This window comes from Amphiura filiformis, chromosome 1, assembly GCF_039555335.1.
Source record: "Amphiura filiformis chromosome 1, Afil_fr2py, whole genome shotgun sequence".
Classification (NCBI taxonomy): Eukaryota; Metazoa; Echinodermata; class Ophiuroidea; order Amphilepidida; family Amphiuridae; genus Amphiura; species Amphiura filiformis.
The window spans coordinates 16020431-16045242 of NC_092628.1; the positions used below are offsets into that span (position 1 = coordinate 16020431).

The following is a 24812-nucleotide window of genomic DNA, read 5'->3' on the forward strand; positions in this document are numbered from 1 at the left end:
AATCAAGAATCAAGAATAAAGCTACTTACAATTTTGAATGGTATGATGACAAAATGTGTTTATCGCAGTTTACTGCGTATGAGAATCACTTTGAAACAACTTGCATTGACTTAATAATTGCAATTGCACTCAGAGGTGTATTGGACAAAAAACTCTCATATATGCAACTATGTCTGTTGGAAGAATTATGAGAGGGGATATGTCGCCAAAAAGTATTGTTAAGGGGTACTACACCCCTGTAGTAAATTTGTGGCTATTTTTGCATTTTTCTCAAAAAAATAATAAAACACTGGTAACAAAAATTATGTATATTATTGGGGCAAGGAATCAAATTACTATACTGGAATTTCAGTGACTCAAGACAAGCAGTTCAGTAAATATGATAGGAAATGAGGTACATCCTAGCGGTACCTTATTTCTCATCATAAATAACGAACCGCTTGTCTTGGGTCACTGAAATTCCAGTGTAGTATTTGGATTCCTTGCCCCTATAATATACATTACTTTTGTTACCACTGTGTTAATAGTTTTTGAGAAAAATGCAAAAATACACACACATTTATCGAGAGGTGTAGTACCCCATTAAACCAAAACTTTTTATTTTAAAGCCAAATTGGACTTCACGTACACAGAACTTTATTTAATTGAAAGACTCAGCTTCCATCTGATACCCTTTATTTTTTGGTGGGTGACATTTTATTCTAGTTTTAGTTCAGTAAAATTTGCTAATATTCGACTACATATTTTACCATTTAAATTCACAGTTTTTCAAATAATGTCATGATAGGGTACATGTAATAATCCTTTACATGCGGAAACATGTAGTTCAACCAATTTGTCGTTAACCGAGGTCAATCTGTGACCGGTCGACTGATTGAATAACACGCTTGACACGATATGTACATGTATACGATTCCAGACACTCCACGTACCGTGTTGCGAAGGTGGAGGAGACTAAAGCTGTATTGACGAACACGCATGCGTTAAAAAATATGTAGCCTAGGTCGAACAATAGCGTGACGTAGTTTCCGGCATTGTTCCTATGCACTTTCACCCTCCTGATGTATAGTACAGTACAAAGGCACAAAAGCACAGGTACTCCGGCATACTGGCCAAGTATTACGACACGAGCTGACACGCAAATCATCATAACATCACAAAATGTATTTCCCTCGTTGATTCTTTGTATCTTGAGCTATCTTGGTACGTACGGTAAGTAGTCTATAATAAAGTTGTAGGTTAGTAGCTAACTTTTCAGGTAGATTAAGTTGTAATGATGTGGTATAGAATGTTGCAGTTTTGCTCGAAGAAGCCTGGATGGAAAGAAATATCCGGGGGCACTCAACACCGGGACTCAACAACTTTAGAATTAACGTTATGTGCAAGTCGAATATCCCCGATTATAAACCCTTTTTTAGGTGCGGCTACCCAATAACCGGGGGGATCTCGTATCGGAGAGGAAGCAATCAGAGGTTTACTATTACATTTACATGTACGCTGGGCAGTAGTACATGTACGCTAGTACAAGGAACTTATACGATGTCCTCATTCACAAACTGATACTATCTGTCCATCGTATAAGGTTATTGCCGTACGGCAATGTGGTGAAGGAATATTACACAGTCGAGAATAGGCTCCATCATTTTTTTGTTCTGATCCCTCCCAGTCTCCCAAAACATCAAAACATCAAAAGCGTTGCACATTTATTTACTTAAAACTGACCTTTTTCATATAACGCAGACAAAGTAGGGCCAAGCTACCTAGAAATGGTCAAATTTTGGCAAGAAATGTCTCTGTGTAATCTGTGTAAGTCCCATATCACATCGTTATCGGCGATCGTGATTTTTTTTTTTCTGAAGTTTGGCTGGTACCCACTAGCGTCATGCATGTGACGTGACACAGCTGAAATAATCGACCGGAAATCGGGGATCATTAAAACGTCAACAAATTTCAAAACATAGAAAGCAGTAAACTTATTGGCGAGCGGTCCGAATTTTGAGCCATAAGTTTACGTGGTGAACTACATGTACGCTTCGTGCAGAACGAGCGAAACGAAGCGTGATAGATCTGATTCGAACTTGTTTTTCCTAACATTAAAGGGGGGTAACCCTATTGGTTTTGGGTATGGATTGTCTTTAAAATTACATAATAATATCAAATATCGCCTCCTTTATGCTGCTTTGTGAAAAAACGAGAGCATTTTCAGCGTAAATGTGAATAAATAACCAAATTTGCAATCCAATACCTTGGTATACGTGAATTGCATTCTGGGCAGGCAATGACGAATGCTGACATGCTGTACAATGCCCGGCCCGTATTGAACGGAAAATGTTTTTATTTTCGTCGTACCGTTTCAGAAAAAAAGGAAACAAACTATATTTCCCCTTGCAATATGTACATTTCAAATGAATATAAAAAAGTTTGGGTAAAATGGAGAGGAAAGAACACCTTCCGAGACCGGGTTTTGAACCGGTACCTCTCGGTAAAAACAAACGCGCTAGTCAATTGAGCTATTTAGCACACCACGCTTGCTGTTGCCGTTTTCATAACTATATACGGCGCACCGTCTCCTCAGCAGTTAGTGTGGTTCGCTTTTTTCACAGAATGTGTATGACGCGAAACCAAAGTAGCTGTTGCGGTGACTGATATTTCGTTCATAATTCCCTCCCAGAAATCCAAAGTATTTACCATTGTTTACAAACTGGTATACCTGTAAAAACCGCTGTGATTCATGATTTCTCCGGAAATACATCGACTTGGAGCGTCAAATTTCAGGATAGTAATGAGAAAAATAGTATCTATTATGTGATACCAAAACCTCGTCAACAATGAAAAAAATCGGGGGGATGATGCTGTCGATCGGGTTACGGACCTTTAAAGGGATATTCAGAGAACCATGTCGCCGTCAATACCGAACTACTGCCCATTTAGTTGCCTTAGATTATTATTTTTTAATATTTGAAAAATGAAACAATTGTGGTCAAGTCATCAAAGAAAAGTGTTAGCAGTGCAGATAACAACCAGCATACAATTTTCTCTTTGGGGTCAATTTTGTGGGATTGGAGTTGGGGAAGAATCGGGAGAAAGGATGTAACATATCGCGTTCCAAGTTGGGTCTAAGGGTGTGCTAACACTTTTCTTTGATGACATTGACCACAATTTTTTTATTTTTTCAAATATCTTAACAATAATCTAAGCTAACACACCAAATTGCATTCTGAATACGAGGAATGTCCTGATATCAACTAATTTTGATTATTTGAAATTTTATGACAAATTATTAAAAAAATATATTTTTTATATTTTTGTTATTTAACAGTCCACGAAATAAATGTTATAAATCTAATGATATGTGCTTAAAGTGGATGAAAATGTTGACCTTTCGTATTGAAGATATACATCAAGTTTTCCTTGAGACAAAAAATAAAATTTGTATTATATTCGCAAATTTAAAAAAAAAATCAAAATTATTTGATGTTGTCAAAAGGACATTCCTCGTATTCAGAATGCAATTCGATATGTCTGATGTCCCACAACAAATACTGCGCAAACGTTGCCATCCGATCTCATGTAATCTGATGCAAGCTATGATGCATTGATTAATTTACAACGAGTCCCCGAAACCGGGCCCGAAACAACCTTACCGCCCGGCTTACCGCCCAAATACCGAATCTCCCTTACATACTACAGTAAGACTAAATTACGGTAAAGCTAATAGACTGGTTCTATTTTGGAAAAATCGCAAAGTTTGCGTAAAAGTGGGTAACCAGCAGATTTTTGTTCATTTGGGTATGCTGAACTTGAATTTGTTTTCTACCAAGCAGTAGAGACCGTGACCTACCCCCCCCCTACACCCAATTACCCCATGAGATCGTATAGGTGGCTAAATTCATTTTATTCCAATAGCACTTTCAAACATGTCAAATTATGCGTGTACGACCTATAGTTAAAGAAGTTATGGGGCGCACAAGGTCTAAGGTCGATTTGCTTGCTGTTTTTGGGTCAAAAGTCTATCATCTGAACTTCACATCGCAGATAGTAAAAACTGTTCTTTTCCTGAATCCTTTGAAATTGAGGAACAGTTTGCATCCATTTTTACGAAAATCGGAGCAACTTTAACCCCTGCACAACATGCAAATTGACCTGGTCTGTTGAGCCTCGTAACTTGGTAACTATATGTTAAAACATCCATTTTATTGGACAAGACATGCATAGCTGGACCACCAAAGATAACCAGAGTATATTATTTTATTAGTAAAGACTATTATTATTGTTATAGTGTCTTCTTCTACTTTTACTCCGCTTCACTTTCAAACATACCACAATATTCTGAGTTTTAGGGGACCACGTTTTAAGAGTGTATAATGTATTGTAATGTAATGTAATGTAATGTAATGTAATGTAATGTAATGTAATGTAATGTAATGTAATGTAATATAATGATAATGATAAAAAGTATAATGAAAGTGATTTATTGAAATATTTTGACAATAGTTGCACGAGGAACCATGGATCCCGTAGTCGCTAGAATTGTTCTCCAATTGTTCACCATTATACTCACCGTAGTTCAAGCTACGCAGACGCAAGAAACAAAAGGATGCATATGTTTTGAGGAATTTGCTTCCGGGTTACGAGATCCAATGTTAGCCATTCCAGCAAACGACGAGACTCAAAGACTATTTATTGCAGAACAGATTGGTGTCGTTTACGTTTATCTAAACGACAAGACTAAAATAGAGCAACCATTTCTTGATCTTCAATCTCAGGTTCTTGTTGACCCTGACAATTACGATGAACGAGGATTTCTAGGTTTAGCTTTTCACCCTCAACATTCAAAAAATCGCAAGCTTTATGTCTATTACACTACATCAAGCAAATCGTACTTCAAAGTACGGATTTCAGAATTCACAACTTTGGCTGAAAATATTAATAAAGTTGATGACAACAGTGAGCGTGTAATCCTGGAAGTCGAAGAACCGGAAATGAACCACAATGGAGGTCAAATATTATTTGGCAAAGATAAATACTTGTATGCTTTCTTGGGAGACGGCGGAGGTGGTGGTGATCAACATGGAGAGATTGGAAATGGACAAAATCTGTAAGTTTTGTTTATAGGAAATCTCCGGCAATCCCAACACTATGCCTTTATTTGTATGTTAGGAAAATTATCATCAAGCACGAATCACATGGTTTTATTTTAAACTCATATTGACCATAAAAAAGATTAAAAACAGCCAAAACTCGGAAATCGTCTTGCGCAATGACGTCTCAGTAATACAATGAAGGCTGGCGACAGTTGAGCACAAATAACCATGACGTCATTGCACTAGACAAGTCGGCGCGGGAATTTTGAATATCGCGCGTTGACAGACACAGCTTTTATTCATTTTTATGGTAAACATGTGATTCGTGCTTGATGATTATTTTTCTAACATATAGTCCTAAGGCATAATGTCGTGATTGCCACAGACTTCCTTTAACAGCTTGTTTCCCATATATTTATAAATCCGTACGTGACCACCTCCGCGCTGCAATAACAGCTTGTAGACAGGAAGTCTGGAAGAATGATCTATGGTACGGCGGGTGATCTTGACTCTTTCATTTAAATGCAAAGGCGGCAGTTTTACGCAATGATAATAGATAGTGTCCAAATAGTCATTGCTTTTCATTTTTAAATACATGATTTCACCGTCAAGTATTGAAACTACACCAGGCACAAAAAGAAACTCGTCAGTTATATTCATCCTTGCTGTTCAATAACTTGATAATTTTGGATTATTCTGAAATATACATTTTATTAATTGGTTTTTTCTTTCTTATTTGACACCCTGTTCGTGAACATTGAGCAAGAATTGACCAAGATATGCGCCTCAAACTCTCAAACCCCAAAATGAAAAGTTGCAATTTTAACGATTCAATTGTGCCTGTACACTGTGTGCTTTATTGATTGGCCCGTGGTGCTTGTGTGCAATACAACGATGCGTTCCCATTGAAAATCGTTGAAATTGCGACTTTTGTTTTTGGGGTTTCCGGGTTTGGAGACGCATATCTTGGTCAATTCTTGTTTGTTTTTCACGAACAGGGTGCCAAATGAGAAAGCAAAGTCCAATTAACAAAATGTATATTTCAGAATAATCCAAAATTATCAAGTTATTGAACAGCAAGGATGAATATAACTGACGAGTTTCTTTTTGTGCCTGGTGTACATGAACATGATGAAGTTACGAGGTAAGTCCCTTGATATTCGACCATTTCTCCCTTTGATGTCAACTTGACCAATTTGCCATATAGCCAGTGGTAGTAGGTGACCCAGATGTGGAATCGATTAGATGTGACACTTGTTCAATCCAGCTTTCCAGAAAGTGACCTTCCACTGCTCCAATTATAATTGAAGACCAAATTAAACAATACTAGTTTGCGTCTGACGTCAGGGCAAAGGCGCGACGTGATTGGTTGCTGACCTGCACAGTACAGCATCTTTGGTCAGGTTGCCAGGACGCCATACGCAAACTAGACTTTTTAATTCGGTTTTCAATTATAGTTGTCAAATATTGACGGTTGGATATTATAGCCCGAAATTCTAGTTTTTGTATTTTATACTTAACAGAACTTTTTTTGCAGAGTTTTGTCTTTAGATTATAACAGTGACGAAGCTTCTTTTGATTTAATCTATTTCAGCACGACACTATTGGCCAAAGTTCTTCGAATAGACGTCGACAGACAAGATGGTTTTAAACAATACGCTATACCACCTGACAACCCATTCGTCAACGAAGATGAACTAGTCAAACGACATGAAATATATGCCTATGGTGCCCGTAACATGTGGCGCTGCTCTGTTGATAGAGGTGATCCGGAAACATGTAAAGATAGAGGGCGCATATTCTGTGCCGATGTTGGACAGGATAAATTTGAAGAGGTGGATATTATTGAGAATGGAGGCAATTATGGATGGAGAGGAAAAGAGGGTTACGAGTGCTACGATGTCAATTTGTGTCACAATCTGGGTAAGTTTTGTATTATTGTTTATTGCATTATGGGAAATATACGTATATTATAAGAAAAGTAAGACACTTTGAAAATACACACAATCAACGTAACACTCTGAAAGCTGCTTGCTGTTGATATTGTTATCGCAGCCATTTAAAGGAAGTCTCCGGCAATCACAACATTATGGATTGAGCACAAATAACCATGACGTCATTGCCACAGGCAATTTCGGCGGGGGACTTTTGAATATCGCGTGTAGAGAGCCGGCAGCTTTTATTCGTTTCTATGGTCATTATGAGTTTGTTTGAAATAAAACCATGTGATTCATGCTTGATAATTGTTTTTCTAACACATAAGGCATAATGTTGTGATTGCCGGAGTGTTCCTTGTGTTCTTTATTTTCTTGGCCAAACGCATTTATTTTCCAGAAAAAATGTCAAATAAAACCATGACTCTTGCATTTGTTTTGATCCCAGTGGTAAAATGTTGACAAGGTTTTAGTCATGTTAGCTTTGGTAAACTAATATAATTATTGTTAATAGGTATTTAAGGGTTGTCTCATCTCCATTAGCAAAATCATAATATTATGTATCGTGATTTTGTCAAAATCAATGTTAACGTTTATCGACCAACACGTTTAAAATCTGTCTGCTGTCTGTCACTGCAAAGTATGTACGATACTGCATTCCTCTGCGCAATACACACGATAAGTTTGACAATTTGGCAATCGGAAGTGAAAAATTGCGAAATTAAAACGGCAATTTTGACAAAAGTATAACACGAGTAGAATCACATTGGGCAACCCCCTATTTACCAATCATATACGTTAGCAACAACTTGTCAACCATTAAAAATGCTCGCGGTCCAAGATAAGTAGGCCTGTATAAAATTGTGAAGCAAAATGACTAAATGTTACACTTATTTTTAAAATACTGTCACAAAAACTCATTATCTTTTTCAGTTGGGTGAAAAACTGGAAAAGGATAATGAGTAACAAATTCTAACTCAGAATTATGCTGATTTCAACTTGTATCAATCGAGTCCAGTGCATATCTTTTCTTTTTTACAATACTACGCATAACCATGGAGGATGTCAGTACCTTTCTGGGCGGTGAAATGTTAAAGAAATTTGATCTATTTGACTTTATTTATTTATTTATTTATTTATTATTTGTTATATTATGCATTGAATTATTTTGTTATTTCTCCCCAGAAAATGAGGTTCTTCCAATATATGTCTACGATCATACTGTCGGTAAATCGATTACTGGTGGTTATGTTTACAGAGGGCGTCAGTCATCTAGCCTGCTGGGAAAATACATTTTCGGGGATTATGTTAATGGGTATGTCCTCTCCTTTTGAAAAGTTGCATCACTTAGGTACTACTACTTCTTCTCATACGTAGTTCCAAGGAAAATCGACTAATTTGGATCGTGTATGGGCTATAGATTCCAACTTCTTGATACGATTGATATGCATAGTCGGCGGCAGCGGGTGGGCGGCAGGGGTTGACATATCCCCAAAAATTTTGGCGAGGGGTCCCCCTAAAAAATAATAATAGAAGAAAAAAATAAGCAATCATTGCCCTGTGCATCTTCCTTTTTTTCAACACTATGTTTTGGGCCCAAATAGGGTAAAATTGCAAAATAAAAAAGACCTACAAAAGCAGAAATAAAATACTCTCGTCCTCGATCACCACCCCTAAATTTTAATGCTTCCGCCACCACTGTTGCTATTATGAATGTCGTAAAAGCTTTGTGAATGTTTTATTATCATTAGTACAGGTCCCTGACCAATTCTTCCTGACGCCTTCAGTTCCCAAAATGACTTATTTATGTCCTTGAGAGAATGGTAGAATATGACAAATGGTTTAAGTGACATGTAACGTAATGCATGCTTGCATATTATGTGAATGTATATGTTACATGTGCATGGATATCAATGTTGCTGAATGAACCATTTTTTAAACTTATTTCAGGAGAATGTTTACATTAACTGAGAATGAAAACAAATGGACCAGGGAAGACATATGTTTCGGTAGCGATGACGTCTGTAAAGATGGACTTGTTAATACATACCCTATCCATATTCTCGCATTTGGAGAAGACGAAGCAGGTACCTACAAACTTTTTAAATTTGAAATATGCGTGGCATCTGTTGTTAATGTTCTCAATACGGAAATGAGACATATTTTTTAAACTATCTGAAGCTTTCCAAGACAATGTATATGTTGCAGTATATGTTGCTAAGTGATTTCGTTTATTATGACATTGATTCTTAAGCGTGTCGTATGTCACCGATCTTGTAACATAATGTCAGTACTTAAGGGATCTAGAATGAGCGTTTATGGCGTTTCGACAGTATTTTTTCTGGGACATGAGAGCACCTCAGACGTATCGAATTGCATTCTGAATACGAAGCATGTCTTTCTGATATCAAATAATTTTAATTTTTTGAAATTCATGATATAATACAAATTTTATGACAAATTATTAAAATTTGATATTTTTCAAATTTTGATATATAACAGTCCTCGAAATAAATTTTATAAATCTAATGATCTTCAATACGAAAGCTCAAAATTTTCAATTGATCGTCGGCTTTTCATCCCACCTACATACACTTAAAGAATAAATCATCAGATTTATAAAGTTTACTTCAAGTACTGTTAAATATCAAAATGTCAATTTTAATGATTTGCCATAAAATGTGTATTACATTGCGAATTTCAAAAATGAAAATTATTTGATATCAGAAGGACATTCTTCGTATTCAGAATGCAATTCGATATGTCTGATGTGCTCTAATGTCCCACAATAAATACTGTCCAAACGTTCATACCCCAGCCCTTAACTTGGTGTCAGAGATCAGAGCTGATTATAAAAATAAGATTTTTGTCAAATGATTGCTAGAATTTGTTTCGCAAATAATTTGGATTGCACAAATTTGATTATCAGTTGATGGGTTCATTTAAGGTGGTACTACACCCCCTGATAATTTTGGTGACTAATTTTGCGTTTTTCTCAGAAAATAACTACACACTGGTAACAAAAGTTATGTATATTATAGAGAAAAGGAATCCAATTGAATACATGAATACAAAAGCCACCTAAGTCCATAGGAAGTGATTTTGAGAGAAAAACCTGTGTATCATTTTAATTCCTTCAGTTAGATTTACCTGGTCAATATGGTAAGTTTTACGTGCAAATGAGTGGATTAACCTGTATTAGGTATGACGATTAGCATTTCAGGGACTTCGTGGGATTCATTTTAAATTTTGGACTTAGGTGGTTTTTTGAATCATATACAAAGACAACAATGTTAGAATGAGATTACCACTAGTAAGATAATACAAAATAAAGCACACAGGTATGTATAATGTTGATAAGCATTCTGCCATGTAATATAAACCACACACTTTCCTTTATTAAACCCATTTTTTGTTCAAAAGTCACTCTCTAGCAATGAATGTGTTACAAGTGGACTTTTATACATAATGGATTTCAATCAATGTGTTACAAGACTCAAATCATGGAATTGGGTGATTCTTTCATACATGCTATTTTTCACATGCTTAATAGACACAGAGAATGAATTTGAGTTGTTCTTTCATACATATAACAGGCCTATGTATAGCAACAATTTCCCATGCTTAACTCAATTTGGCCAAAGTATGGACTTATGTGGCTTTTGTATTCATATATTCAATTACTTCACTAAAATTTCAGTGATTCAAGACAAGTGGTTCATTATATAATGTTAAGAAATGAGATTTGAAATGTTTTCTTATCATAAATAACGTACCGCTTGTCTTGAGGCACTGAAATTCCAGTGTAGTAACTGGATTCCTTGCCCCTATAATAAACATAACTTTTGTTACCAGTGTGTTATTATTTTTTGAGAAAAATGCAAAAATAGTCACAAATTTATCAAGGGATGTAGTACTACCTTAACCCTACACAATGTAGTAGTTTCATTGTGCCATTAACAAACTTTTTATTAACTCTGATCCCTATTTCTGGTAATAGTCGAGTCGGGGTCCAATGTCACGGACCTGGTGTGTTATAATGACAGTCAAAGATTATTTCGAATCTATGATTACTACTTTAAAGAAATAGTGCACGTGAAAAAATCCTATAATATTTGAATAATAAAAATAGCTACATGTATTGCACTCTGTAAACGATAATAAAATGAAGTCTTTCTTTTTATTGAACAATAATTAATATAGGCGAAGTGTACATGCTGAGCACTGATCTAGCCAGAGCAGGCAATCCTGGTGGTGTAGTCTTGAGAATAGTGGACCCCAATGGGTGAGTGTTGTTATGTGCCCCCAAATATTCCATAATATTCATGAAAAATATGTATATCACCATGCTATAATTAGTGTGTGGTTTATTCTAGAATGGTAACAAATTATATATGAAGCCTGGATAATAAATGATTTTGGCAGCAGATTAAGGGATCTGGAATGAGCGTATTTTTTGTGGGACATGAGAGCACATCAGACATATCGAATAGCATTCTGAATACGAAAAATGTCTTTCTGATATCAAATAATTTTTATTTTTTGAAATTCACGGTATAATACAAATTTTATGACAAATTATTAAAATTTGATATTTTTCACATTTTTGTTATATAACAGTCTTCGAAGTTAATTTTATAAATCTAATGATATATTCTTAAGGTGTATGTAGCTGGGAGGAAAAGCCGACGACCTATTTTTTTGGGTGTTTTGGGGGGGAAGTCCATATCTTCAATACGAAAGGTCAAAATTTTCAATTGATCGTCGGCTTTTCCTCCCACCTACATACACTTTAAGTAAACATCATCAGATTTATAAAGTTTACTTCGAGTACTGTTAAATATCAAAAATATCAATTTTTAATCATTTCCCATAAAATGTGTATTACATTGCGAATTTCCAAAAATCAAAATTATTTGATATCAGAAGGACATTCTTCGTATTCAGAATGCATTTCGATATGTCTGATGTGCTCTAATGTCCCACAATAAATACTGTCCAAACGTTCATACCCCATCCCTTAAAGGTATAGCATGAAACTCTGTGAAATTTATGTTAGCCAGTAGTGGGACAAAAGTTACCATATATAATATTGTGTGAAGTCTTCAAACTTCGGTTCGCAGTTCTTGTGTGTAGGAGAAAAGAAAATACGCCAAAGGCGGCAGTGAAAGCCAATAGTGCTTGATTGTCTTGTCAACTCAAAGAAGTGACAGACTGAAATATCTCCATCAACGAACTGTGTATTTTACTGGACATAGTGTGTTATCTGACTGCCAAGTTCTGTGCATCAAGTGGTGTAATTCACCTGTTTGGTGTTGGTTACTGCAGCAGGTTGTTATTATGTTCAAATGTTTATTCGAGTTTCGTTATCATTTTTGTGGTTTGTTTTTTTTAGAGGAAGTCATCGTGACGTAAATTCAAAGGCATCACAAAGTAACAGTAACAAAGTGGAAGGTCAACACGGTAAGACTATAATTTAAAATGTATATAATAGCAGGGATGCAAGTTTTCCTGCTTTTGCAGGAATTCCTGCTTTCATGAAGTCCAAATTCCCGCACTTTTCTTTATTTTCAGCCCGTTTTGGAGGCTTTGGCCCAGATTCAAGCACTTTTCCTTCAGATCAGCTTGCATCCCTGTAATAGTCATTGCTTTTCTTATCTGGTTTGTCTTTGATTTGCTATGTAGCAAATAAAATGATATTACTATGTTGAGAAGACGGAAGTAATTATTTGACCCACGGGAAGAATTCAAGAATGGTTTACCAAATATCACTCTTCGGTTTGCCAAAAAATTCATGCACCCCTTTTGACGTATCAAAAAATATTTGCACAAATCCCTTTAAATTGTCAAATTATTGCCATGTGTTCGTAATATGTACTAATACTCGCACACGTTTTAATTTAAAAATGATGACGTTCTACTGAAGTAGATTGTTTAATTTCTAAAACTATTAGGATGTAGTATTTGAGACTTTTGATAAATAAATTTGACACCTCATTTTGTTTCCATTTTCAAATTCAGATACTGACGTTATCCTGTCGTTGAGGGCAGGAGCACTATTGACGAGTTTCATTGCTTTTATTGTGGCTATTGTGATTATACTTTATAAGAGGGCGTATAAGACGAAAAAGAAGGTATGAGTATAAAGCTATTCATGTTTTATGAATGTTTCAAATGTTTCAGTTTTATTGATGTGACACTATAAAATAAAATTTATAAACGGAAGAAATTGGAACAAACTGCGAGCGTTGCATTGTATAATTACAAAAGAACTTTAAAACCATATTTATACAGGGCTACCCTTTCGATAAATCTGATATTACAGGGACCCTGTGTCATAAAATACAAATGAATTAGCTGCTCGAGGGACTCGAACTCACGGCCTTCTTGCAATGCTTTCTCTGCAGGTAACCAGATGCAAACAAGACGGGACCGAAGCCAAGGAGACGACACCGCTCATATCAAGCTAGACCTAGACGTGCTTTGATTTCTGACTTTTGATTTCATATAATGCTTTTCGAACTTAAATTGAAAGGCCACCTTAAAATAATATATTTCTTTAAACAGTAGTTACTAGGCACAATTAAATAAGTGAGTAAAATGTGTCCATAGACATGGCAGACAAGAGTCATGTTATTCGTACACATGGTATTATACTCGTAATTATATTATTGTGTATTGTTCCTCGCCTCTGTAAGTAAATATTTTACTTTAAAAAAATCTACATTTCCTTCATTTGCATACATTTTTAAAATTAAAGACCAAGACAATGATGGGTTTTTTTGTATGAACCAAAAACAACGATTTTTGTTTAGGGTTTCAATTGTTTTAGAATCTGCTGATTGTGTAAGATTGTTGTGACTATAAAAAATAAATCATTGAATACTGGAGAAGCTTGCTAAACTCCCAATTAGAATTACTGGGTCACTTCAGGTTTATACAAGTATGCTTGTCCGTTACCGTACCAGCAAGCTACATCAAGCAAGCTATATCAAGAGACAAATGTACGTTTATATATTTTTATACGCAACATAACTTGCAAACTTTCAGGATAAAAACGAGATAGTTCAGATAACTTACGCCAACACTAACTTTTACGCCGACACCCAGTCTAATCAATTCAAAACTCGCTCTACTGTGACTGATTTTCAACTGAAAATAAAGCTCTCAAACATTGTATGTAGAATAGTCGATATAACATATCTACGTTATTTAATCTATTTTCAATACCATTCTATCCCCAGCAAGTTAACGCATTAAAATATTCACAGCTCGAACTTATGATTTGATTTACGATTTAAAAAGCACTCAGTCGATGCGTGAATACACGTTATTTTTTTAATAATCGGGCATGTATTATAAACATGATATATGACACATTCTTTTCAGAATGAAAATTATGTAAATAATTCTGTTGCATTTACTGACACAAATTAACAACAGTTTTTGTCATATCAGGCGAGCAATGGCCTCATCTTGTGCTCAGATATTTCAGGAACTCATTGTAATACCGGTGTCTTTAGAATTACTGGTCACTAAGGCAACTGAATGAACTGGAAAGAGAATGGACAAAATAATATATTAATGTCACAATCTTTGCATTCTATAATAAAAATTCCTTTAAAAAAGGAATGGGGCGCCCAATGGAGCTTTCATGTAATGTGCTGCAATGTAACCGTTTGGATACTTTTTTTCTTTAAAACAATAATGTAATATTAGCATAGATAGCAAAGAAAGGTGTAAAATCGTTTGCATGGGATGTAAGAGGATATGTTTCAAATAAAAAGGAATAAAGCTCAGGTTACCATTTCGGTTACTATTGTTAGGAAATGGTAGATCATGTGGAGCAAAATTATTTTATTCAGAATATAGGTTTACATATTTTATCCTTATGGATTGTTGTAAAACAGCTTTTATTTCTTATGATTGACTGCATCAGGTTACCATTTGTTAGGATATAGTTTATGATGGGGGGGGGGGGTGGTAATTGTTGGAGCAGAATTATTTTTTCAGAATATAGGTTTGCATATTTAATTCTTATGGATTGTTTTCCAAACAGGGGTATTTATAAATTTCTTATGATTGACTGCATCAGTAAAGAAGACAAGGACAAACAATCTGAAGAAGTGTTATTTACCGATTTAAAAAAACAAATCAATACTGAAAGATATATGAATATTAACATTTAGATAGCAATGCTTTAGGCCTGTACGAGACATACTAGTCCTAGATTAGACCATTTCAACATGTTATAGAAATAAATAATAAGAACTATAAGTTGTTACTAAGGTGATTTACAGAGGATGTTTAAAGACATTCCCATGACCCAATGGGGTTTCTGACCTTGGTATGTCTGGTTTTTGTACACATGTGGCAAGTTGACCATACTTTGCATTGGGATTGTGTGCAAATATCTGATGTTTTTATCCTATTATTTAACACTGAAAACATCGAGACTTAGGAATAAAATTAATGCAGTGGGACAATATGAATGTTTCCTGTAAGAAAATCAAATATCAGTCCTAAGTCTCAACTATTAGCTCGTTGGCTGCAGTTTTAAAATGACCATTTTGTGTGTGTGGCAATGGGGACTTTGCCTCTAAAATTAGGTTATATTGGTCAAATTTCCCAATCATAGTGCATTGTAGGAATGCCTTTAAGCCTCCTCTGGGTGATTTATAAACATTTAATTTTTCACAAAATATTTTTATAGCCCAAGTTCAGGGCCTACGTGTAGTATACATGCATACATAAATAATAATCATTGCAATTAAGCCAAAATTTATTTTTGAATAAAGCCAATACATATCTCAATATGTGCTTAACAAGACTGATAACTAAATGCCAAAACTACATGTAGGCATACAATATCGAAGCTTCTCTCTCTCTAGCTCTGCAGGGCTTCCATCACCTTTAGTCAGGTAGTTTGACAAATTATCTTTAGTCTAAACACCGATAATATTGCATTTCCCCATGTGGAAATACACCTAAAAATATTTTTATTGGACAAAATACGTGTCATACGAGTGAGCGGTTTTACCGTGTCGCACATCATCCGGAACATACACTGTGTTAGTATAGCGCCATCTCTTGAAATCTAAGATCTTATTAGCAATCAAGAGATTTCAAGAGATGGCGCTAAGAGACTGTAAACTGGTCAAAGGTCGCGGTTTATTTAGTGTTTTTATAAGTCCATTAATTTTGTATTTTAAACAAAGAATATACGCACAACATTTTATCCCGTGCATATCAGAAAACAATAATAAAATAAAATCCAAGCAAATTGTGGTTTTATTTCTAAGCTGGGCATACTTTTAAGCAAAAAAGTTGCGAAGTAAATCTAGCAAGACCGAAATTAGAAGCTTTTTGCAAAGTCAAGCCAAATAATGGGCCGCCGCCGTAACGGGCGCCCCAAAAATGTCAGAAGCTTTTATTTTGTATTATTCTAATACCCAAACATAACTAAAATATTAATGTTATTAAAGAATTAAATTGTTATCTCATACTTTTTTAATTTTGAGCGAGAAGAGGGCAATCAATTTTTCGCATGTCGAGAGAGGGCAAGCAATTTTTGGCACGCCGTTTGGAAATTTTAAGGACTCTACCACCATGACCACCGACTCATAATTATTGCATAGTCCCTAAACCTTTGACTGCTAAATAGCACAGTCTGTATCTAATGCACAATTCTGTCAAAGCAAATTTGTTGATAATCGAAGAAATTGTTAAGGAATGGGGTATGAACGTTTGGACAGTATTTATTGTGGGACATTAGAGCACACCAGACATATCGAATTTCAAAAAATTAAAATTATTTGATATCAGAAAGACATTCTTCGTATTCAGAATACAATTCGATATGTCTGATGTGTTCTCATGTCCCACAAAAAATACTGTCGAAACGCTAAAAACGCTCGTTCCGGATCCCTTAATACAAATTTTATGACAAATTATTAAAATTTGATATTTTTCACATTTTTGATATATAACCGTCCTCGAAGTAAATTTTATAAATCTAATGATATATTCTTAAAGTGTATGTAGGTGGGATGAAAAACCGACGATCAATTGACAATTTTGACCTTTCATATTGAAGATATGGGTTTTTGCCCCAAAAGACCTATTTTTTTTTGGTGTTTTGGGAAAAAAATTCATGTCTTCAATACGAAAGGTCAAAATTTTCAATTGATCGTCGGGTTTTCATCCCACCTACATACACTTTAAGTATAAATCATCAGATTTATAAAGTTTACTTCGAGTACTGTTAAATATCACAAATATCAATTTTGCCATAAAATGTGTATTACATTGCGAATTTCAAAAGGACATTCTCCGTATTCAGAATGCAATTCGATATGTTTGATGTGCTCTAATGTCCCACAATAAATACTGTCCAAACGTTCATACCCCTGCCCTTAAGGTTCCAATCAAGTTACAAATTACAGATACTTACTTAATCTTTTCCAAATATTTATGCAGCGAGCATTGTGCCCATCCCATTTCTTGATCAGACCATCCTGCAGCACCCATTACATATCCTTGGCGACCACAGTTAAAGCCACCAGTAGTATGACTAAGACAAAGGCTACGATTTGACGATAAAAATTAAAGAAACAAACCAATATTAATACATTTACAACAAAATGCGCCCAAAATAAATTGACGGACTACAGGTATTGCATTAACTCAACTGTATAAGATCAAACTAAATTGATGGACTACAGGGATTGCATTAACCTCAACTGTGTAAGATCGCTTGCATTCATTTCAATAGCAGTTGTTGTTTTATGGCCGACAGGGTTTTTTTATAGTTGCATTAATGTTAGGTATACTTAATGTTTTAGAGTCATTTTTTTGGACATGCTTATTATGATATTCAGATAGTGGTTCTTACTTGTGTCCCATTTCGTGTGCCATTACTTGTACACCATACAAAGCTCCTATATAGGACACCGATATCTTGTTATATCCACATACACTGCATACCCATGCTACACCGGCAACGTCCATGTACATTCTGCAATTCAATGTTAGAAACAATTTGAAAGAGGACGTTGTATTCACAGAATCAACCAAATTGTTGTGACGATAATTCAGTCAATAATTGATTATTGATCATAGGGCAGAAAGCCATGAATAACCATTCATCAAGTGAACGTTTTGATATCCAATTCTGTGCATCAATTGCACTGAGTGAACCAAGGATTTGTTTCTCCGTTAATAAATTCATCACTCCTTGCTAGCCTTGCGACTGAGGCAGGTCTACTCAACTTTGCTTCACGATGGATAGTTAGACTGGTAACATGATGACGATTCTAATGTCATCATGTCTTGCACGTGATTCATATTAAATTATACTACTTATGTGATGTAACTCTGGTAAGATTTCATATTAATTCATACACCTTGTATTTTGATCAGTTTAACGTAAATTCATAATAAATTCTATGATACGTAATTTCTGTTTCATCTTGTTCATTTAGAGATTGTCATTCCCGTTTCCGTTCATTCCATCATCCCTTGGGGCTCCAAATCTGGTACCTCGCTCTTCCTTCCCATGACTAATTCCCCAAATTAAAAGTCATAATAAAATCAATAGAGAGTGTTTTCTTTGCTTTTTACAGGCCCGTTGAAATCTCTTTTGGTGTGTTCTTTTACGGCTTACATTGAATAGCAGTGAAAGGAGACTATAAGTCCCGTAAAAAAGAAAAGAAAAGAGACGTGCATTAAAAAAGGCCTTTGACCAGCAAGTTTTGTATTTTCTAATTATATTTCACTTGAATTTTGTTGCATGTCAAACCGCTTTTACCACAATGATCATCCTCGATATAATAAACCAGGGGGAGTGCTTAATCATGAACATACTATTAAATGAAAATGAATTTTGCCGCTTGGATGATGTTACGATAAGATTTGGCCTGAAAAGCGTGTTTATACGGACCAACCCTCTTATGAAGAAAATTAACCTTGATTCTGGCCACTCAATGTAAACTTTTTCAAAATGTCGCCCTTCGATCCGTCACATTTCTCCATGAAATAAGGCCACAGTAAAAAGACGAAAGTCGATGAATCGATAACCTGCCCCGTGCCCCTATAGCTGTAAATCAGGGGTGGTCCATGCAGTCATCTGCTCAATGTTATGCAAATGAATGTTCAGACCAAATTTAGGCTAATATTTAAGGCGACAAATTGCAATTTTTCGCGCATTTGTCCCCTTCTTCAATGTTGGCAATTTTGCTGTGCTTCGCGCAGAGCTTGTTCAATGAAATTTAATCCGGAAGCGAGACACTGCTTCTCGCGCATTTGGGTCGTTCAACATGTTCAAATATTTGATTATTTTAGCTAGAAATTGGCAAATTTCCTGCGCTTCCTGTGGAATTTGTTCCGAGAAACTTTAAAAAATCGCTACTTTCAAATTGTGCAATGTTTATATTCATTTTGCTTTGAATAATAGGCAAATCGCTGAATCGTTTCAAGAAACTTAATCTGGGAGCTAAACGCCCTAATTCCTCCGCTGTTCATTAATTGCACTGGTCGAAACATGCGTAACTTCGCCGTGAGGCTAAGGTCTACTGCTGCAATGCCTTTGTCAGTCCAACATCAGAGTATATCTGATTCAGTTGTGTCTTGGATCCCCACACTCAGCTAAACACCACCATCACCATATTTGGATCAATCCAATGACATGCAGCAGCTAGTTTCGTCATGTCTCTGCATTGCTCAGCATACTGGACAAGTTCAACTGGGATTCCCTTCAACACGTTCAACATCGACGAGCTGTGTTAAGGGGGTACTACACCCCTGGCCAATTTTATGCCTATTTTTGCATTTTTCTCAAATATTATAGCGCATAGGTAACAAGTAAGATAGGTATTATAGGGGCAAGGACTACAACTACTGCACTGAAAATTCAGCACCTCAAGGCAAGTAGTTATTGATTTATTGATCAAATATTGGTTTTCCCTCATTTTTGACTGTAACTCCACAACTGTTGTCTGTGCTGAATTAAAATTCCAGTGCAGTAGTTGTAGTCCTTGTCCCAATAATATACATATCTTACTTTTCACCAATGTGCTATAATTTTTGAGAAAATGCAAAAATAGGCACAAAATTTGGCAGGGGTGTAGTACCCCCTTAAAGTCACCATAATGCACAGAAACACAATAGGCTGATCGATAAACCAGCGGCACATTGACAGCAGACGCTTCCTAACTCCCGTACTATGATGAAGGAACTATATGATGGTGGATAACTCTCGCTCAACAAGTAGTCGACTCTCTAACTACAGACGTCTTTCAAGCCCAGAGCTGGAGACGTCACCTTCTGTTTGCGCAACCGCGTGTTTTTAATCCTGCATTTTGCCATTATTTTATGTGCTATATAGCTTCATCCACAACAATGTTTTTATGATGTTCAAGTGGAGCATGTTGTACCAATATGTCTACAAATCATTATGGTGCCACTATAGTTTTTTGAGGTTTTGTAATAACAGTATCGGAAGAAGAAGATCCCGATTCTATTGTTTAGCGTACATCATTACTAATTTGTGGCGTCAAACTCAGATAACATCGTTGAAGGTTAGTGTGTCAAATATAATGCATGGAACACTGAACAATGGTGAAAGAACTGGGCACTGGGAGTATTATAATTTGATACTTACGGTACAACAAGAGACACGTGGTCCCATTGTGCTTTATCCGGGTGATTATCCGTCCATTCGCGAGTTAATTCTAAATTCGTTCCCGCCTTTGTTGATATTGTGTTCAAAATTGTCTGTGAGGCGAAAAAATACCAGCTATAGTCAAAAGGTTATGCATTCTATGGTAGGACAATTTTCATTTAATTTGCACAGGTCATGAAAGAGTTCTAAAAATCTTCTTGGTCTAAAACTGATTCACGTTAATTGGGAAAGATTGGGATTATCTATCCTGGAGTGTTTTATCTGTTAGACGTTGCGTCTTTATATTCTCTGCTAAACTTTGCTCTAAAGCTTAGACTAGTTTTGGTATTCTAGTCTCGGCTCTAAGGATCTGTGTCAAAAATGTCAAAAACTAACCAAAATGACATTGAGTTGCACAAAACGTGTGATTTTTGATACCATGCAACATTAATGTTGAGGTTTTAAAAGATTTAAACTTTACATTAAAATTTCTTGGAAATATTCCAAACACATTAATGTGTGTGAGAATTTTTTTAAGCCAGCTGGAATTCTTTATGCAACATTTTTATCAACATTAACGAAAAAATATATTTACAAGTACCGAGCATCATCTTATATGCAAGCTTTCATTTTCAATATCGTACAGGTTTTCAAATTTGAACAAAATTGTACAGATTGTTTAAAAAGAACGAAAAGGATTTCACCGAACGAAATATGAAGCCCATTAATAGTTAACCACTAGTGCGCATTGTGTTGAATGTTCTTTCTTTCAAACTTGGAATGAAGTGAATTGACGCATGCGTTATGTAATCGCTAGATTTTTGGATTCTAATGTCTATTTCTCGACTTACGTCGGAGGCAGAGACTTACATTAGTCTTGATGATCGTTATCCGAGAAAGAAGCAAGTTAAGACTTGGAAGCAAAGCCATTCGATGTGCCAACTGTTAAAACAAACAAAGACGAGAATCATAATTGTAGATTGTATAATATCTGCCAAAGAATTAGTGCTATTTCTACCCCTTTCGATATGCAAAAACATTGCCCCCTTTTAAAAGCATGTCTATAATTCAATACAGATTAGGCTTGTCTACCCCCTTTCGACCTGTCAAAGTAACCTTGCCCTGCTCCTCTTAGGCCCCGTATCCATAGGCTGTTCCCTTGTGGAGTGTGCCCTTGTTCCGTGTTCACTTGTTCCCATGTGACCTGCCACACAGACAACCTATGGATACGGCCACTAAGCAAAACATCGGTTCGTTGTCTGTGTGGCAGGTCACATGGGAACAAGTGAACACGGAACAAGGGCACACGCCACAAGGGAACAGCCTATGGATACGGGGCCTAAGGCGTGCCACAAAATGGTTGCCCCAAATACATAATTATTGCCCCACCTTTTATGAGCTCTTACTTACAACGGGAGCTAAAGGGATTTAACCTCCGCTTCAATATGCAGGGAGTGGAGGTAAATTTAATTCAACCAAGTGGAAAACAACATTTGCTGAAAACCAGACCATTTCCCGTGAAACGGCCATTCATCAAGCTCTAAATATTTATATTTTGTTTTATATCTATATACTTTTACACGCATTCATACAAGTACACATGTTTTATCGAAATAGTAGAACAGTTACCGCTTGAAACGTTGCAGTAATGCATTTGCAACTGTCCGCTCCATTTGTAGTCCAGTATTGGTGATCAGCAACAATATGAAGCTTCAAGTATTTCTGATCTGGGACAAAACTGCGCGTTTTGATATCCGACATCTGCTCCACCGTATCATGGAACTCATCACGCACTCCGCATTCCCAAGTATGAATGTCCGCAGGTGCTTTGTAGATCACGTGACCAAGTGCGTTATCCATACCTCGTTTCTGCGCATGCGCATGACGCAAAGGTTCAATGTATACGTCTCCATACCCTTCTCGGGAAATGGTTCCAGTCTGGGATATAAACACAAGAGAATTCAGAATTGTACCTTATGATTATTTGATTTGTTATTTGCCCCATTTATACTAGTCACTTGTGCCCGTATGGTTGGTGTGATATAAAAAATACTTTAGTATATGAGCCACAGAAGATCGTTTCTCCCATACTCCCATTCATGGTATGCCCTACCAGCACATACTTTCTAACTTTTCTTATTTGCAAAGCTTCAAGCGGTAGGGTATCGAACCTACACTATGGCAGATAACTCGACATAAACAACCTAGACACCAGAGTCTAGAAAAACCATTGACGGCACTAATCTTTTTTCATTATACGCCGGGACGGAGCTACGTCATGCCAGTGAAAACAACATATTTTTTTATTGGAACATACACTTTTGTATCAGTGGCACACGCCTAACCAGCGGTGCGTTCAAAAACAACAAATGTACATTATATAAAAAGAAACAGAATTATAATACAATTGAATATAGTCCTACATGCAAAATTATGGCCTTAGTGCAAAAATTAAAGGAAAAGAAATTGCCTGTCTGAACCCAAGTTGACTTGAAATTGGTCCTTAGCAGGAAAAATAAAACATAATATAGAATAATGAAAAAAATACAATTATATTATATACTGGTATGACATGACAATTAATGGACATTAAATATCTTTCAAGACAGAGGATCTCAAGGACCATGCACGTTTTAGGTAACTTTTACAAAACATATCAAAACAATTGTTGACTTGTACATTCTCACGGTCCCATGAGGTTCCCAACATATTAGGCAAGTCCCCGCCATAAAGATTTGCCAGAACATTTCTAAGTTCTGTTCCGAAAGAGTACGCTCGAGCTCGGAAAATTCTTCCGAACGAATACCATTCAAGGCGGTGCATGTAAAGAGGAAATGGCAAATATCTTCTTTGTCATTTTTGCACATGGGACAATTTTCGTCCATGCCTACATTCCAGGAATGAATTCTACCATTTAGGGGTAGAGTATTAGACCGTGCCTTAAATTTGAAACTTGCTCCTCGGAAATCAGTTTGTTCCAACAGATACTTCTCCAGTCTTAATTCTTTCTTATACAAAACATAGTCATTAAGAGAAGATTTAGCTTTAGCGTTAAGTGCACTCGTACATTTGTTTGTTAGCTTGTTTAAAACACGTTTTTGTCCAGTGTGGATTTGCCGTGGAATCATACCCAAAAAGATGGCCTAGATCGCATTTATTTAGAGCGGATCGGACAGAAGACAGCCATTTATATCTAATGTGATCGATATTACAATCAAGACTTAATAATGTATTGAACAGTAATTTTGGCCATCGGTGCATGTCCATACAATCTGAGACGATTGAGACAATTAAGGAGCGCATAGAAATTTACCTTGATGCGATCTTGAATAGAAGCAATTGATTCCCAGCCTAAGTCCCCGTAAAGAGCGGCGATAGGGGTATTACGAGAAGCCTTCAGGATGGATCGCGCCATTTGTGTTTGAAGATTTTCAATACGTTTGGCATCCGCTACATTGCAAATCCACACTGTGCTAGCATAATTAATACACGGAAGGGCTAGAGAGCGCCATAGAATATCCCCGTAATACACTCTATTAAAATCATCTTGACCATCAAGAATTGACTTAATATACCCAATAATTCGATTACCACTTCCGAAACATGTGTATGATGATCGGACAAATTGTTGTTTATGTGAACACCGAGATATTTATATGAATCGCAGGTAAAAATGGAATCTCCTAACTTCCAAAGCATGTTTCTGTCCTTCCTATTGGATTCTTTACCTATGATCATAACGTTTGATTTGTCATAATTAAAACCAAGCCGCCAGGTGCGCGAGAAAGACGAGGCGACGTCCAGCATTTTTTGAAGTTCATTTGCATCATTGGCAATTAATACAATATCGTCTGCCCAGAACAAACACCCTATTTCTACATCGCAGACACGCACACCAATCTCGTCGCAGCAATACTCTTTAGTGTGATAACGTGTTCTTCACACCTGTGATCCTTCCTGAACCCACCCTGAATTTCTGAAAGAGCGTTATGATCTTCTAGAAAATTGGATATAGCTTTAGATACAATGCGATTAAAGATCTTTGACACGCATGATGTTAAAGTAATACCTCTATAGTTATTAAGATCTTTCTTGTCGCCTTTCTTAAAAATTGGTACAATGGTACCCTTGTTC

General features: G+C 36.1%; 2 protein-coding genes across 2 annotated transcripts; one reads left to right on the top strand and one right to left on the bottom strand.

Annotated features, from left to right (window-relative positions):
• The first annotated feature begins 1139 nt into the window (after positions 1–1139).
• On the top strand, positions 1140–15028 carry LOC140159221 (HHIP-like protein 1). The gene is made up of 9 exons (XM_072182664.1): positions 1140–1212; positions 4495–5098; positions 6679–7007; positions 8204–8333; positions 8969–9105; positions 11222–11303; positions 12414–12481; positions 13040–13152; positions 13426–15028. The coding sequence occupies exons 2-9, from the start codon at positions 4509–4511 to the stop codon at positions 13486–13488; spliced, it is 1512 nt and encodes a 503-aa protein (XP_072038765.1). The 5' UTR covers positions 1140–1212; positions 4495–4508; the 3' UTR covers positions 13489–15028.
• On the bottom strand, positions 14544–24093 carry LOC140156242 (snake venom metalloproteinase lebetase-4-like). The gene is made up of 7 exons (XM_072179242.1): positions 23992–24093; positions 22308–22616; positions 21549–21620; positions 20679–20791; positions 17913–18035; positions 17472–17603; positions 14544–14571 (listed from the first exon to the last, which is right to left on the bottom strand). Exons 1-7 carry the CDS (start codon positions 24091–24093, stop codon positions 14544–14546), a joined length of 879 nt encoding a protein of 292 aa, XP_072035343.1.
• Positions 24094–24812: the final 719 nt, after the last annotated feature.

Excerpts from the sequence above, each read along its gene's own strand:
- LOC140159221 (XM_072182664.1), top strand. The coding sequence starts at position 4,509 with ATGGATCCCGTAGTCGCTAGAATTGTTCTCCAATTGTTCACCATTATA. Across the intron at positions 12,482-13,039 it reads CAAAGTGGAAGGTCAACACG|ATACTGACGTTATCCTGTCG; the intron begins GTAAGACTATAA and ends TTTCAAATTCAG. Across the intron at positions 13,153-13,425 it reads CGTATAAGACGAAAAAGAAG|GTAACCAGATGCAAACAAGA; the intron begins GTATGAGTATAA and ends CTTTCTCTGCAG.
- LOC140156242 (XM_072179242.1), bottom strand. The coding sequence starts at position 24,093 with ATGGCGCGATCCATCCTGAAGGCTTCTCGTAATACCCCTATCGCCGCT. Across the intron at positions 21,621-22,307 it reads TTACTGCAACGTTTCAAGCG|TTGGCACATCGAATGGCTTT; the intron begins GTAACTGTTCTA and ends TTGTTTTAACAG. Across the intron at positions 14,572-17,471 it reads AAATATTTGGAAAAGATTAA|TTCATTCAGTTGCCTTAGTG; the intron begins GTAAGTATCTGT and ends TTCTCTTTCCAG.